Raw genomic sequence first — 13090 nt, 5'->3', positions numbered from 1 at the left:
AAAGTTATTTTGAATATAGCTAAGAGTTGTGTCCTAACTGTTGTAAAGAAGGTGACAGATGTCCGTTCTGTCATCCTGTGCAGAGATGTCGGCAGACGTCCTGCATGGCAGATGTCCTGTGAATCCTGCCAGCCAGGGCAGGATGGTCACAGCGCTCCACAAAAAAGATAAAAAAGATGAGAAAGGCAAAAAGTTAGAGATACTCTAAGAAAAAGAAAGAAGCTGAAACCAACATCATGTTGTTTTTAAGCAAAAGTATTAGTGTGAGCCAGTTCAAGAGAGAGCTCATGTTTGAATTTTTATAAAGTTTCCCTATGTTCTTTTTTTAAAGTTAAGAATTAACAAGAAAAAAAGCCCCGGTAAAGGAGGTGAATTTTTCAACAGTAATCACTGTAACGTTGTGGAGTGGGATTTTACCCAATCTTAGAAGAAATGTGAAGCCAAGATCTTTGCTGGCAGAAGAGAGACTATTTATAGATAAGCATGTATCTGCAGTTTACGGTTTGGTTCATAACTTTAACTTCCAGGAGCATCAGAGCCTCTGCGAATATGCTTTAATCCCCTGTCACACTGGCTGCGGACACATGGTGATGAGGAAGAAACTCGCAGATCACTTGGAAAATGGATGTGTTAATAACGTGACAATGTGTCAGAAGTGTAAGCGGAGTTTATCCAGTAGTGAGTACGAAGTAAGAACATTTCTTTGTTTTAAATAAGGGCCGTATATTAATGGCTTAAATAATCTATCATGAGATTTTTTCATCCTGATTTCGTGAGTGCCATTGCACCTGGACAACATTTAATTTTTATGCACTTGCTAACTTTTCCATGCAGTTTTTGGAGTGACAGATGGACGATATTTAATAGTCTGCTTGTGATGTTACAACAGGAAGGAGGAAATAATATTTGTGTATTCATCCAGGGTTCGGGTGGCCCATGTTTTAGCTCCTGTCTCTAAGAGTATGTCCCAGAGTATGGGGTAGGTAAGAAGCAGAAGCACGCAAACAGTGGCAGAGAAGAGATCTTGAAAGTGGCTAGATTTTTCTTCAAACTAAAATTGCCCAGAAATTTGTAAGGCAAGCTTTTATTAGGTAGAATTTCTGATCTAATAGATGGTATCGATTAGATACCATCAGGTGTAACTCGCCAAGGTAGCCGCAGCCGCAGAGACCAGGAAGAGCATACTTTAAATCTACCAGAAATTACTGTGTGGCTGCTTAAACACACTTCATTTTCTTTTTATGTTTAAATTGTGTTTCCACTGTTGTGACAGGGACTTGCAAACTGTAGAATGCAGGGTAACACTAATCTGTTCCCAGCATTCGCTAAAAATCGTCTTTAAAAGAACAAAGAAATTTTTTCACAAGATTCTAGTTTATCATCAAACTTTTAAGTTAATGTTACAAACATATTGCATTCCTACTTAAATGCAATGGCTTTCTCAGTCAATGCTCACAATTATTATAACAAGGCAACATTACGCGTTACTGACTCGTAGACTGTAAGTGACTTTTTACAATCATTTGAACTTAAGAAAGGCTCTTGATTTTTCCCCATTTTTGGAGGTGTACAAGTTCTGGGAGTGGTCTGAGGGCATAAAATGAGCTAATAGAAAGTATTCTGCATTGCTGCAGGAGGAAATGGTGTTGTGGGGCAGATGAGAAGTGATAGAAAAGTCTCTCTTCTGACACAGAGAGATCGCCAAAGATGCAGTTTCAGTGGCACGCTTCTCAGCCTCCTGGTGAAAGTGCCTCATGCATTCTGAGTTTAAAAACTCCTCGAACAGCAAAATAGCAGCATGGGTGCGAGATGCCCCTGCTAATGCTGCTATGTGTGTTTTGAGTTGGAAGCTCAGAAAATTGTCTCATCCCGCCCTAACTTCTGACCCTGTGGACTCCGCTATTGCAGAAAATATTGACGCTCGTTTGGGGTGTAGCACATTAATATTGAGCCCTCCAGATGATTTAGGGAGAATAATTGCCAGGCCTGAAGTTTTGTCTGTGAATGGAGGTGTAGTGACGTAAGACCTGCATGGCAGGAGGGCTCCTGGGAATATGTCAGAAAGATAGCCAGAAGGAAACAACGGGATAGTTTTATGAGCCGTAACTGCCACAAATTTGCACCTTTCAGAAAACTGAGCTGTGAGATTTACTTACCACGGGGCGAATAGTCCCTGGGGGGTAAGAGTGAGGCACTCTGGCGAAAACATGCTTCTTGGGAAGCTTTCGCATGTGCTCTCGGTGTCTTAACAGCTCTGACCAAGGGAAGAGAATACCTGGACCCAGACATATTTTACCAGTGCTAAAGCCAGTGTGTTTTTCAGAAAAACTGCAAATGCTGGAAGGTGGCAACACGTAACCCCTTTCAGCCTTGGGAAGGTGCAGTGGCAGGCTGGAGAGCGAACGCTGAGCCATGTGAGCCTGTTCCCAGAGCACCTTTCCCTTTTCTGGCATGTGTGATACAACAGATCCACCTCCGTGGGCTTCATTTTCCTGCAACAAAGAGTTGTTTCCCTTCCCGTTATTCTGGTTAGCTATCATCTGATTGATTTTTTGCTTAGGAAACCTTGGCAACAAAGCGGGAGACTGGCCTTGAGATGTTGATTTTTCTCTGCCTGCTTTACTTAGTGTTCATGAAATTGGAATTTGCTGGTTACATGATCTGCTTTATTAAATTTGCCGCCATGTAGCATATAAAGTTTGCTTATTTATGTGTATTTCACGCATCTACAATCCTCTGGGAGCAGATAGGAAAGTCTGGGCACTGCTCTCCCTCTCTCCATCCTGGCCAATCAGTTAGGGGCCCCGTGTTTTTTTCATTCCCTTACATTTTAAAGAAACCTCCCTGAAACCCTACTCCAGCTCAAGAAGTCAGTGATCTGTATGAGTGAAAAGGCAGAAAGGAGAAGAAAATAAAAGCAGGCTTTGTGCAATACCTAAGATACAGAGTATTCAGAAATGAGTTAGGGAGAGGGAGAAACCTGTGGCTGTGTTTCTGAAGATCTAAACCAGGAACGTCAGGGCTCTTTGCAGAGGAAAGCCTGGAGGACTGCTGGAATGGCTTTATCAAAAAAAATTTCCAGACTGCTTTAGGAAATGTACTGGCATGCAAAGGCGTTTATAAAGATTAAAGGCAAAACCCCTGAATAGTTTGAATTGAAAGCTGACAGTTGCTGTGTTAAATACACAAATTACAGTTGTAGTATGAACCAATGGCAGGAGGATTATTTTCCCCTTCTTCTTGGAGCCAGAAATGTCAGGAAGTCTCATGTTAGCACTAATGCATTTTGCATTAGCACATCACGATGGAAAATTTGGATTCCTGCCTTCAAAATGTTAATAAGCAGGATCTGAGAAAGGTCTGCACATTAAGCAAACTATATGAAGCCAATACATGAAGAGTTTATATTTGGGTTTCCTGTATATTTGCTTTCTGTTCCATAATCCACCTGCATGTCATTGCATACATATGTGTGTGTACATATATGTGTGTGTGTATGTGTGCACATACTACAGTCTGAACTGGGTGAGACATGTACATTGCCAATCGTGTATCAGATTTCCCAGGATGACCTTGCAAAGCATCTGTAAGTAGTTTCCAAAAGCGCTGGGCCCCATAAGTGAAAGATCACACTTTGTACTTCCATTTAACAGGTATTGCGTCTGGAGAGCCCTCGCTGAAAATACCTGCTAGGCTGGGAAGACGAGTAATCAGCTCAGAGACTTAGCTTGAGAAATCTCTGGGTCTGCAATTCCTTGGGCAGTGAACAGCAGTGCTCGCTTTTAGCAGATGTGCTTTAGTCCCAAATTTCTAAACATGATTTCCTGTGAAAAGAAGCCTGAGCAGGCTGCGGTCTTGTGTAGCGAGGCCTGAGCAGCCGCTCTCTGCACAGGGGTGCAGGACTTTGCACCGTCTGCTGTGGAGCTCGTAGTGCTCCCGGGGAAGCCACCCTTCCTTCCTTTGCTCACCCTTAAATCCACACCGTTCAGGAAGAGAGCGAGAAACTTGCTGCAAACGCTTTCTTCCGTGACACAGAATAATACTTCTCATTTATTTCTTGTCTAAAAGGCCCAGCAAGCCTCAATTTTCTGTAAAATGGGAATAGCATTCCCTGAAAATGCAAGCTTTGTTTCAAAGGGTCCTAAGTAAAGTTGGTCATTGGTTTTGGTAGTGTACTCAATTGTTTGCTTCTTGTTTTAATAATAGAAACATTCATGTGAAGGCAATTTATATAAGGAAGAAAAACGCGTGCAAACAGAAACACCATCAAAGGAAAAGGTAGGTAAAATGTGAGTGAGTGCAGTAGTTTTTGTTTGAATTCACTGAAGTGTCACTTGTTCATTTAGATTAAATGAACATCTGAGAACATCTTCGCATATGGCAGTGGTTTCTGGAGGCTTTTTAGATCCCAGCATAACTCTGCTGACTACCTTCTCCTCACTGCCCCTACAATTATCTTTAGGAAATTAATCTTCTCCTTTCATCTTATAAAACCAGGGAAATCTTTGCTTCCTTTCAAGTATTTGGGGAGACCCAGATGAGCAAAACAAGAATATGGTGTGACACAGATGACCCTTTTAAAGATATGTGCTTGTGGCCTGGTGGAGCCATTCGTTTGCAGAAGGAGCTGCAAGGGACGGCTCTCACGTGCTTTCCCTGCAGCTGAGGAGAGGGTTGAGGTGGCTGTGTGCGGGGTGTTCTCCGTGTGACGGGCCGCTTGGCGTGTTGGCATATTATTTATGAGGAGTTGTCACTGGAGGGTCACTGTGGCTTGTTAAATTGCCAGATGGCATGTAGGAAACTCGGACGGTAATCCACCACACTTGACTGATTTATTAATGAGTTTTCAATGCTGGTTGTATAGTGTAATGTCTTGACTTGAATTAGCCTGATTTATAGCTGCTGGGGATGTGGCCTAGTTGTTTGTAGGTAAATAAAAGAATGTCTTGAAAATGGTATTTGATTTTTTTCTTGCCTTTTTTTCAACAGAACCACTCTACACCATCAGCCAACAAGGATGGATGTCGGTTTTCTGAAGTCGGCTGTTCGTTCAGGGTGAGTTAAATTGCTGCCTTCAGGAAAGCCTCGAATAGCGTTCAATTCAATGCTCTGCCTTTGGCCTAGGCCAGCCTATGTGTTCAGGGTAGTAGGCCTTGATTTAAATATGTTTTTAAGAAAAGAGAGAAATGTACCAATTTTTAATAGACCAAGAGATATGATATTGAAGGTGCCATGGATTCGCAGTGGGTAAAGGTGCAGTTCAGCCTGGCGTGCTCTGTATCCTGCACTGTGCAACCATTTCAGATATAAATCTTTGTTTATTGCAAATCTGCTCTTCTGTTCTTGTTTGGATATTCTCTTCAGGGTGATGCCTCTTAAAACAAGGAATGTTTTCTAAAATCTGCTTTGGATTTTAGTTTGCACCTTCTACCTTACAGGTATATCTCATCTTTTGTATACAAGGCGTATATTAAATATTGGTTTATTTGAGAATCTTGCTGGGACTCTGCCTGGCATCCTATTTAATACAAAAATTGTCAACAATATTTTCCTTTTATGTAGCATGTGTCCACATGTGAACACATCCCCTAAACTGACCATTAGTGAGCTTGTTGGTTTTCTTTTCTCCACGTCTCCCCTGAGAGTCTGCTGTTATGTACCTGGACCTGCATCCTGCAGTTCTTCCATCTCTGTCTCTCCCAAGAAATTAAAGGGAGCGTTGCTTGATTTGACTCCAGGCCAGTTATGGTAGTTGCATAGACAGTGTATTGACAGTGTTTTCTTACAGGGGAGCAAAGAGAAGATAAAGGAGCATGAAAAAATTGCGGTTGGGGCCCACATGCTGCTTCTGCTGCAGCACATAAAGGAGCTGAAGGCAAGCTTGTGCCCTGCTGCCAGAGCTGCAGACGGCTTCGTCCCGCAGCCGGAGCTGAGTGTGAATGGGGCAGGAAAACTCAACTCTGACCTGCAGATCCCAGCGAGTTTGGAAGTCAATGGGGACCTGGAAGTAGACTGTTTTCCTGTATCTTCTGTTTCTGAAGATGATTCAGTTCTGCAGCAAATTGTGAGGGAGAAGGTGATTTCTGAGCTAGAAAATAAGCTACATGTGTTTGAGAATATTGTGGCAGTGCTCAATAAAGAGGTGGAGACCTCAAACTTGGAAATCACAGCCTTTCGGAGACAGAGTGAACTCGATCAAAATATAATACGAGGCCTTGAACTGAAGGTAAATATTTATGGTAGGCATTGTCAGTGTGCTTGTGCATACGCGTACGGGAGGAAGGAGGTGTAGGGTTGGGTGCGGGGATGGAGCTGTGAGGTGTTAAGTTCTGGATACGTCTTCAGGATCCTCTCGTTGTTTTGTATAAATTTGCAAATGGAGAGCTCTAATATTTGTTATGTACATCTGTGTTTAGGCACCTAGAAATCCCTGGGAATTTTGATTTTCTAGAATTTGGCATGATCGGACTGAGCAAGCGAGATAGTTGTTTAATTGGCTGATCCTCTTGAAGCAGCATTGTGCCTGGAAAACCAAAAAAAGGTCTATCCCGCTGTGCCTTTTGTTTTGATGTGCAACCGTCACTTAAAAAGAAATCAAAGGAGATCTTCCAGAGCATGAGGACTCTTGAATGACTCTGCTGCTTCTGTAGTACAACAGTCTGGAGAGTGGCGTTGTCTGAGAGTTGGGTTTTTTTCTAGATTGCAGAGCTGCACCGGTGCCTGACGCAGAAGGACGCAGGCCTGAGCAGTCTGCACAAGAGCCTGCTGTTCTCTGAGCAAGCTTCCTACGATGGGGTCTTTCTGTGGAAAATAACGGACGTCGGCAGGAAGTTACAAGACTCGGTGACGGGAAGAACAGTCAGTTTGTATTCACCAGGTAAAATGCACGACGTATCTGTGTGTTAGCAAAACTCAGACCTTTAGAAAACCCACCGGCTCCTCCAGAATGGTCCTTCTTCCTGCTGATGTGGACAGAAGGTCTTTTAAAATAGCTCCTCAAACTAAGATGCTGTTTATGCCAAGACATTATATTCTCCTGGCTGTTACTAAAAGCAGTGCTGTGATTTGCTCCTCCACAGAGCTGTGAAGGAGGGATGCCATCAGGCCAAGTACAGTCATACTTGCCTGATCCTAATAGGCAGTTTCGTACAGGGCTGCCTGAGGAACGGGGCTGGAGGGCCACCTTCACAGGCTGTTTCTGTTACTGCTGTGGCCATAGCCACCTCTCGGATAACTTTTATACTTCTCCAATGCTTTTGCATTTGCAGCTTTTCCTTCTAGTCCCAGAAATGCATACATACATCTATACACAGAGATCTGAGTTCTCCTTTTAATCTTTCTGGAGGAAATGGTAGCACATTGTGGACTCAAGTATTAGCAATAGGGTGGAAGCAGGCTGATTTCCAGGCATCAGGCAGTTGCCTCCTGGTCCAAATTCTTGCGTTCCAGCATGCTGCTTATTATGCAGGTGCACCGTGGGCGGCCAGACCACCACGGAAGAGGAAGGCTGGTCTCAAATCCAGCTGAATTTCTTGGTTTAGAAGTGTTTCATCCTGAAAATAAAAGGAGAAAAAGCCAACTCCATTGCCACGTGTAAAATAGCCAAGAAATGGTGGGGATGCATGATTCACGCGGCCTAAAGACGGAATTTCTGCTGCTGTGCTGTTGCTCTGGGCTTTCGGTTTGGAATTTGCCCTGCAGCACAGCTACCTGCAGTGACATCTGCTGGAGCTGGGCCGTCTCGTCCCCGGCCCTGGCGCCGGCTGCTGCTCCTCTGCCTTCCGCCGCAGTTATCTCCCTTGCGGGAAGTGAATTGGTTAGGTAAAATACGCTTGTGTGGAGAGTAACAGGCAATTTTCACCAAGGTATAAGGGCTCCAACCACTGGATTTTGGTTGCTTGCAGCTTGAAATCTCCGGGGTGTGCTGATTTGTCTGCTCTCTTCATCCCTGTGGTACCAGAGCACGTCACACTCTCTCTCTTTTCCCGTATGTCGGGACACGGTTTCTGCCTATTTTTCGAAGGAGGCTTTGCTAATGGAGAGTTCTCATTTTCAGCTTTCTACACTGCGAAGTACGGCTACAAAGTCTGCCTGAGGGTTTACCTGAACGGGGATGGGACAGGGAAGGGGACCCACGTGTCTCTCTTCTTCGTCGTCATGAAAGGGGACTACGATGCTCTGCTTCCTTGGCCTTTCAGACACAAGGTGAGCAGGATGGGCTTTTTGTGCTCCTGTGGCTGAAACAAAATATCCCTGATAATTCTTTCTTTCCTGTGGAGTCTCTTGCAGTCCGCTGTGATGTTTTTTGCCTCCTGTGAAAAGGCAACCTTTCCAAATCTGACCTAGCATACAGCCAGTACTTCTCCCATTGAACCCAAGAGGACTTTTCCTGTTGGGTTTAGTGGAAGTTGGAGCATTTTCCCGTTTTCCTCTCCGATGGCTATAAGCCATGCTCTGATCTTGGATAATCATTTATCTCTGAGTGGAGCAGGTTACACGCAGGGGTAGCTGTTCCCACTGAGATTCCACACTTTGCTTTGAAGGATATTCAAACGCCAGAATAGTGAAATAACCCTGCAGGTTCAAGGTTGGTATATTCCAACCTGTGTCCACCTGGGATTAAGCCAGGGGCATATTTTTTCCCGGCCCTTCCTATATGTGGATATTATCAATTTATGATTTGCTGCCTGAAGCACAGGTGCTAGAAATGGGAGGTTAAAATTCCACTTACATATGTGCCATAGATGTCCTACGTGATCCCAAGCAAGTCCCTTACCCTGCTCTTACTTTTCTCATTATATAAATGCAATCTGATAATGGCAACAACAGTTAGAGAAACAGTGAAAATATGCATAAGGATCTGATGTCTGTTTTAGCATTTACCTTTATGTGGTAATAATTCTGTGAGCCTTTTGTATAAACAGCCTTACTACTATTTAGCAGCCAAGGAAAATAGAAATCAAAGTTCACAATCGTCATTATATTAAAAAGGTATTATATATGTTTCCCATTCCAAGCTAAAGAACAGTAAGTTAATAAAAGTGATAATGAGGTGGGGAAATTCTAGACTGAAATTTAGGCTGTGTCTGCTACGTATTTGCATACAAAGAACTGAGCTATTTCTTTTGATTCCAAACCACACTAACAGAATGAATGTGATGACTGTAACCAAACTCGTGGTTTGTTTGAATTGTCAGGGGAGAGAAGAAAAAAGTCTTTGCTCTGTGCAGTTCTCTACCAAGAAATAATTTCTTACTGTATTTTATTTTATGGGTGGCACAGTTTTAAATATTTCATCTGGGAATGATTACAGTCTCCCTTGTTCACGTTAGCTGACCTTGCAGGTTGTGAAACATTCATTTTAGTTTGCATTTAATTATCGATCTCTCCTGAATCTGTCCAGCTGCTTTTGCAGCATGTTTGTACTTTTGTCTCTGATATTTTCCCATTTATTTTTTAAAGCACTATCTCTTCATTGCTGCATTCGCTCCATTGCTGTTTTTCAGGTTACGTTTATGTTGCTTGACCAAAACAACAGAGAACACATTATTGATGCATTTCGCCCAGACCTGACGTCTGCTTCGTTTCAGAGACCGGTGAACGATATGAATGTTGCAAGCGGGTGTCCTATGTTCCTTCCGTTGTCCAAATTACAGTCACCTAAATATGCCTACGTGAAAGAAGACACACTTTTCCTTAAATGCATTATAGAAACAAATTAGTAAATCTTGAAATATTTGTATCTGGTAAAACACCCACTGAATTTCATTAGTTTACAAAAGAAGAACCATCAGCTTGAGCCTTGGTGTTAGCTTTCACGCACACAAAACCACCTGCACTCTGCTGAATCAGGTCTCACCGGCCGAAGATCTGCCTGCCGGCGTGAGCTGCTGCCGAGCACACTGAGGACATCGCCCAGTGCCACGTGAAGGCTGCTATCGCACGTGGAAACTGTGATTTTTTCATAGAAACAGCTGACACTGCTCTTTTAGGTATAGGTTGCAGTCCCTCCCGCTGCAGCTGCGCGGGTGCAGAGCAGAGCGGCTCTGGCTCCGGCCCTGCCCCGGGCGTGCAGCCGCACCGGCTGCCGGCCCTGGCGAGGGATTTTGGCTGCTCCCCTGCCAGCAACGAGGGCAGGTTCCTTTCCCCGAGGAAACCTGGTTTGCTGATCCAGGGTCTCCATTCGGGCTTCCTGACCACCTTGAGAGCAGCGAGTTGGGGACAGCACTCGTGGCTTAATACACTGTATGGATGACTTATTTCTTGCTATTTATTTTAGACCTGTATTTTTGTGCTCTGCGCAGAGATGTTCTCTTGCATCAGCAGCGTGAGCAGGCTACGTTGCACCCCGGGGAAATCACCTCTCGTCTTTCTGAAAGACCCCTCCATGGCTTCGGTCGCTTCCTGGAACTGCAGGGCAAGCGGCTTATTAGAAAGTATTTATTTGATCTTTTTCTTGCTCTATTCTTTTTATTGCTCTGATGTTTAAGTCTTTTCACATGCTGGAATGGAAGTAACTACCAGAAATGTTTTTTTTTTCCCCTTTTTTTAAATAGAGCTAAGGAATGGATAAAAATCGCTTTTACAAATGTGTCAGGCTTGGAAATGTCTGGAGGTGTGCACAGTTCAGACACTGCACCTTATCCCCAAAAAGCAGCAAATCTCGTTAGCTTCATCCTCTGCTTCACAACTGTTTGGCAGAATCAGTGAAATTGCCTTGGGTTTTGGCGCAGCAGTGTTTGGCGCTGCAGCCGTGCATCGCCCGGCATCGCACCACGTGCTGCCCCCAGCTAGCCCCGGCCTCGCTGCTGACGTACCGGCAGGTTTGTCAAATCTCTCCTTTCTATCTTGGCAGCCTCCTTTTAAGTAATTAGTTGTGGTGAAGTATCAAATTTCAAGAAAAAAACATAAACAAGGATCTCTCAGAGCTTGTTTGGGAAGGAACTGGATATTCTCTGCTGTCACATGCACACCGAGTCTCTCTGCCTCCTTCTCCCTCTCCCTTCCTCCCTTTCTCTCTTCCATATTTAAAATGTTCTTTCAGAGACAGAACATTATTTTCCCAATGATGCGCCAGGCCCTCTGGCCACACTGGGGAATTTTGCTTAGAAATGTTACGCTTCTCATGGCTTTGGGATTTTGACAAGTGCTGTATTTATTACAATCATTCATATTTTCTTACCATTTTATTTATTTCCTAAATAAAGCTCACTCACTTAAGACAGGGCTTGTGTTTTATTTTAGCTGCAAGGCAGGAAACAGCTCCGAGATGCTACGAGAGCAGTTTGCTGGGGAACAGCCGAGCCAGTGCTGCAAAACTGGCTTATTTTGGCGGCGGAGTGGGGCGGCGGCGCTGCACAGTGCCGGGGCCGACGCGGGCGCTGCACCCGGGGTCCCTTGGCTCTGGTTTGGGGCCGGAGGGATGGGACCGTCCTCCCGCCGCCCCTGGAGGCCGGTGTGTTTGTACGGAGGACGCGTCACCCCGTAGATGGGGCTCTGCCTCGCCGTCCTCCCTGCGGCCTGGGGAGGGTCCTCGCTCCACTTTCACCTTTTTTTGGAAAATCCTTCTCCACGCAGAGCCGCGGCATTTCTCAAAGTGCAGCGGGAGGGTTTTCCCTGCGCGTGCAAGAGACAGCAAGACGGCGGGGGAAGATGAGTAAAACCAAGTGTGGGTGAAGCTGGGGAAAGAGAAAGTGCGTGGGGGAGAGAAACCCAAGCGTGCGTGCGCGAGGGCAGCTGCATGCACACATGTGCCGGAGGAGAGCGCCTGCGGGTGCCCGCAGCACCAGCACGCCGGGCACACGCATGCAGCGAGTGGCCTGGCACAGCCGTGCTCCCGCCAGCCTGAGCCCGTCATCACCCTGCACCTCTCCAAATCCACCTGCGGGACTGGTGGAAAACTCTCATCAGGGATTATTTGAGCCCCGAAATGCGGCAGTGCCCCTTGCAGATGCAGCCTAAAGCCTAGGGGGGAACCATGTTGCAACAACAAGAGTTTGCCCTGCTGCTTCTTCTCTTTTTCCTTCTATAATGAATTGCCATTTTTTAATTCCTTATCAGCGTTAACCCTGCCGGGAGAGTTTAATGGGCCTTGTAAAAGTGGAGGCCGGCAGCAGCGGCTGCAACCTGCCCGGACTCTGGCCAAGCCTTTGCTGCACCGTCCTGCAAAATCCTTTTTCTGGAAGCAGGCAAAACTGTGAGTCAATGGCTCATAACGGCGATGACAGATGGTGATGTCAGGGATTTCGGAGAGGCATCCGGAACGAAGTCACCGCTCGGTCCGGACGGGGATGAGATTTCTGTTAGCTTTCCAGAACGCGCGGTGCGAAGCCCCTCGGTGCCGGTGGTCGGTGCCGCCAGCCTGGCCGGCGGAGTGGCTCCGGGACGGCTCTGGGCGAGCCCGTGGCGCGGAGGACGAGGCGCCCGAACGCCCGTGCGGGACGATCACCTGCCCCAGACGCCCGGGGAGGCGGGGGGGGGGGGCTGGGGGCCGGCGGCTCCGCGCTGGGGCCCTGCTGACAGCTCCTCCCGCGGCAGCCGGGCAGCGAGCAGCGCGGGAGGCCCCTTCCCGCCGGCCGTCTCCCTCCGGCGCAGCCGCGGTACAGCCGGGAGCATTCGCCGGCTGCCGTTTCGTAACCGCGTGAGGAGCCCAAACAGCCTCTGGGACGTTTCTCCCCAGGAACAAAAGGGGCTTTTCTTTTCGCTCCTTTTTTTTCCTTGTTGGAAGCGTCTTTCCCGAGCCCTGCTCGGGAACTGCAGACGTGTACATAACGTATCTGTGTCAAAATAATGTAGCGGCTGCGTTAGCACAGCCTCGCACAGCTGCAGGAACACTTACAAGCGCCCGCGTCTTATGCAACTGCATGGAAGCACGCAAAGAGAGCTAAGCTGAAAAAAATGGATCGGGATTAAATTTGTCTTAAATAAACAGTAAAAAGACATGAAATCCAATGCCTGAACGCGCTTCCTTTTAAAGGCACAGCTGGCACAAAACAGCCGAAGGTTGCATTTAGCTACCCCGAGCCGAATCGCAGCCGCACCTCCGCTGCATAACCCGGGCGAGGCTGGCGGGTAGGACACCGCAGCATTT

General features: G+C 46.2%; 1 protein-coding gene across 4 annotated transcripts in view; it reads left to right on the top strand.

Moving 5' to 3' along the window:
• The window catches only part of TRAF1 (TNF receptor associated factor 1), a 34492-nt gene extending 23272 nt beyond the window's left edge, over nucleotides 1–11220 (top strand). For all 4 annotated transcript variants that reach the window (XM_026094472.2, XM_064523902.1, XM_064523901.1 and 1 more), the window contains 7 exons: nucleotides 528–689; nucleotides 4207–4278; nucleotides 4990–5055; nucleotides 5789–6226; nucleotides 6700–6877; nucleotides 8057–8205; nucleotides 9507–11220. In XM_026094472.2, the coding sequence (XP_025950257.2) occupies nucleotides 528–689; nucleotides 4207–4278; nucleotides 4990–5055; nucleotides 5789–6226; nucleotides 6700–6877; nucleotides 8057–8205; nucleotides 9507–9722 (1281 nt within the window). In that variant the 3' untranslated portion in view covers nucleotides 9723–11220. The remainder of the gene's footprint in view (nucleotides 1–527; nucleotides 690–4206; nucleotides 4279–4989; nucleotides 5056–5788; nucleotides 6227–6699; nucleotides 6878–8056; nucleotides 8206–9506) is intronic.
• Nucleotides 11221–13090: the final 1870 nt, after the last annotated feature.

Source organism: Dromaius novaehollandiae, chromosome 20 (assembly GCF_036370855.1).
Source record: "Dromaius novaehollandiae isolate bDroNov1 chromosome 20, bDroNov1.hap1, whole genome shotgun sequence".
Taxonomy (NCBI): Eukaryota; Metazoa; Chordata; class Aves; order Casuariiformes; family Dromaiidae; genus Dromaius; species Dromaius novaehollandiae.
This window is presented reverse-complemented; position numbering and strand designations above follow the sequence as displayed.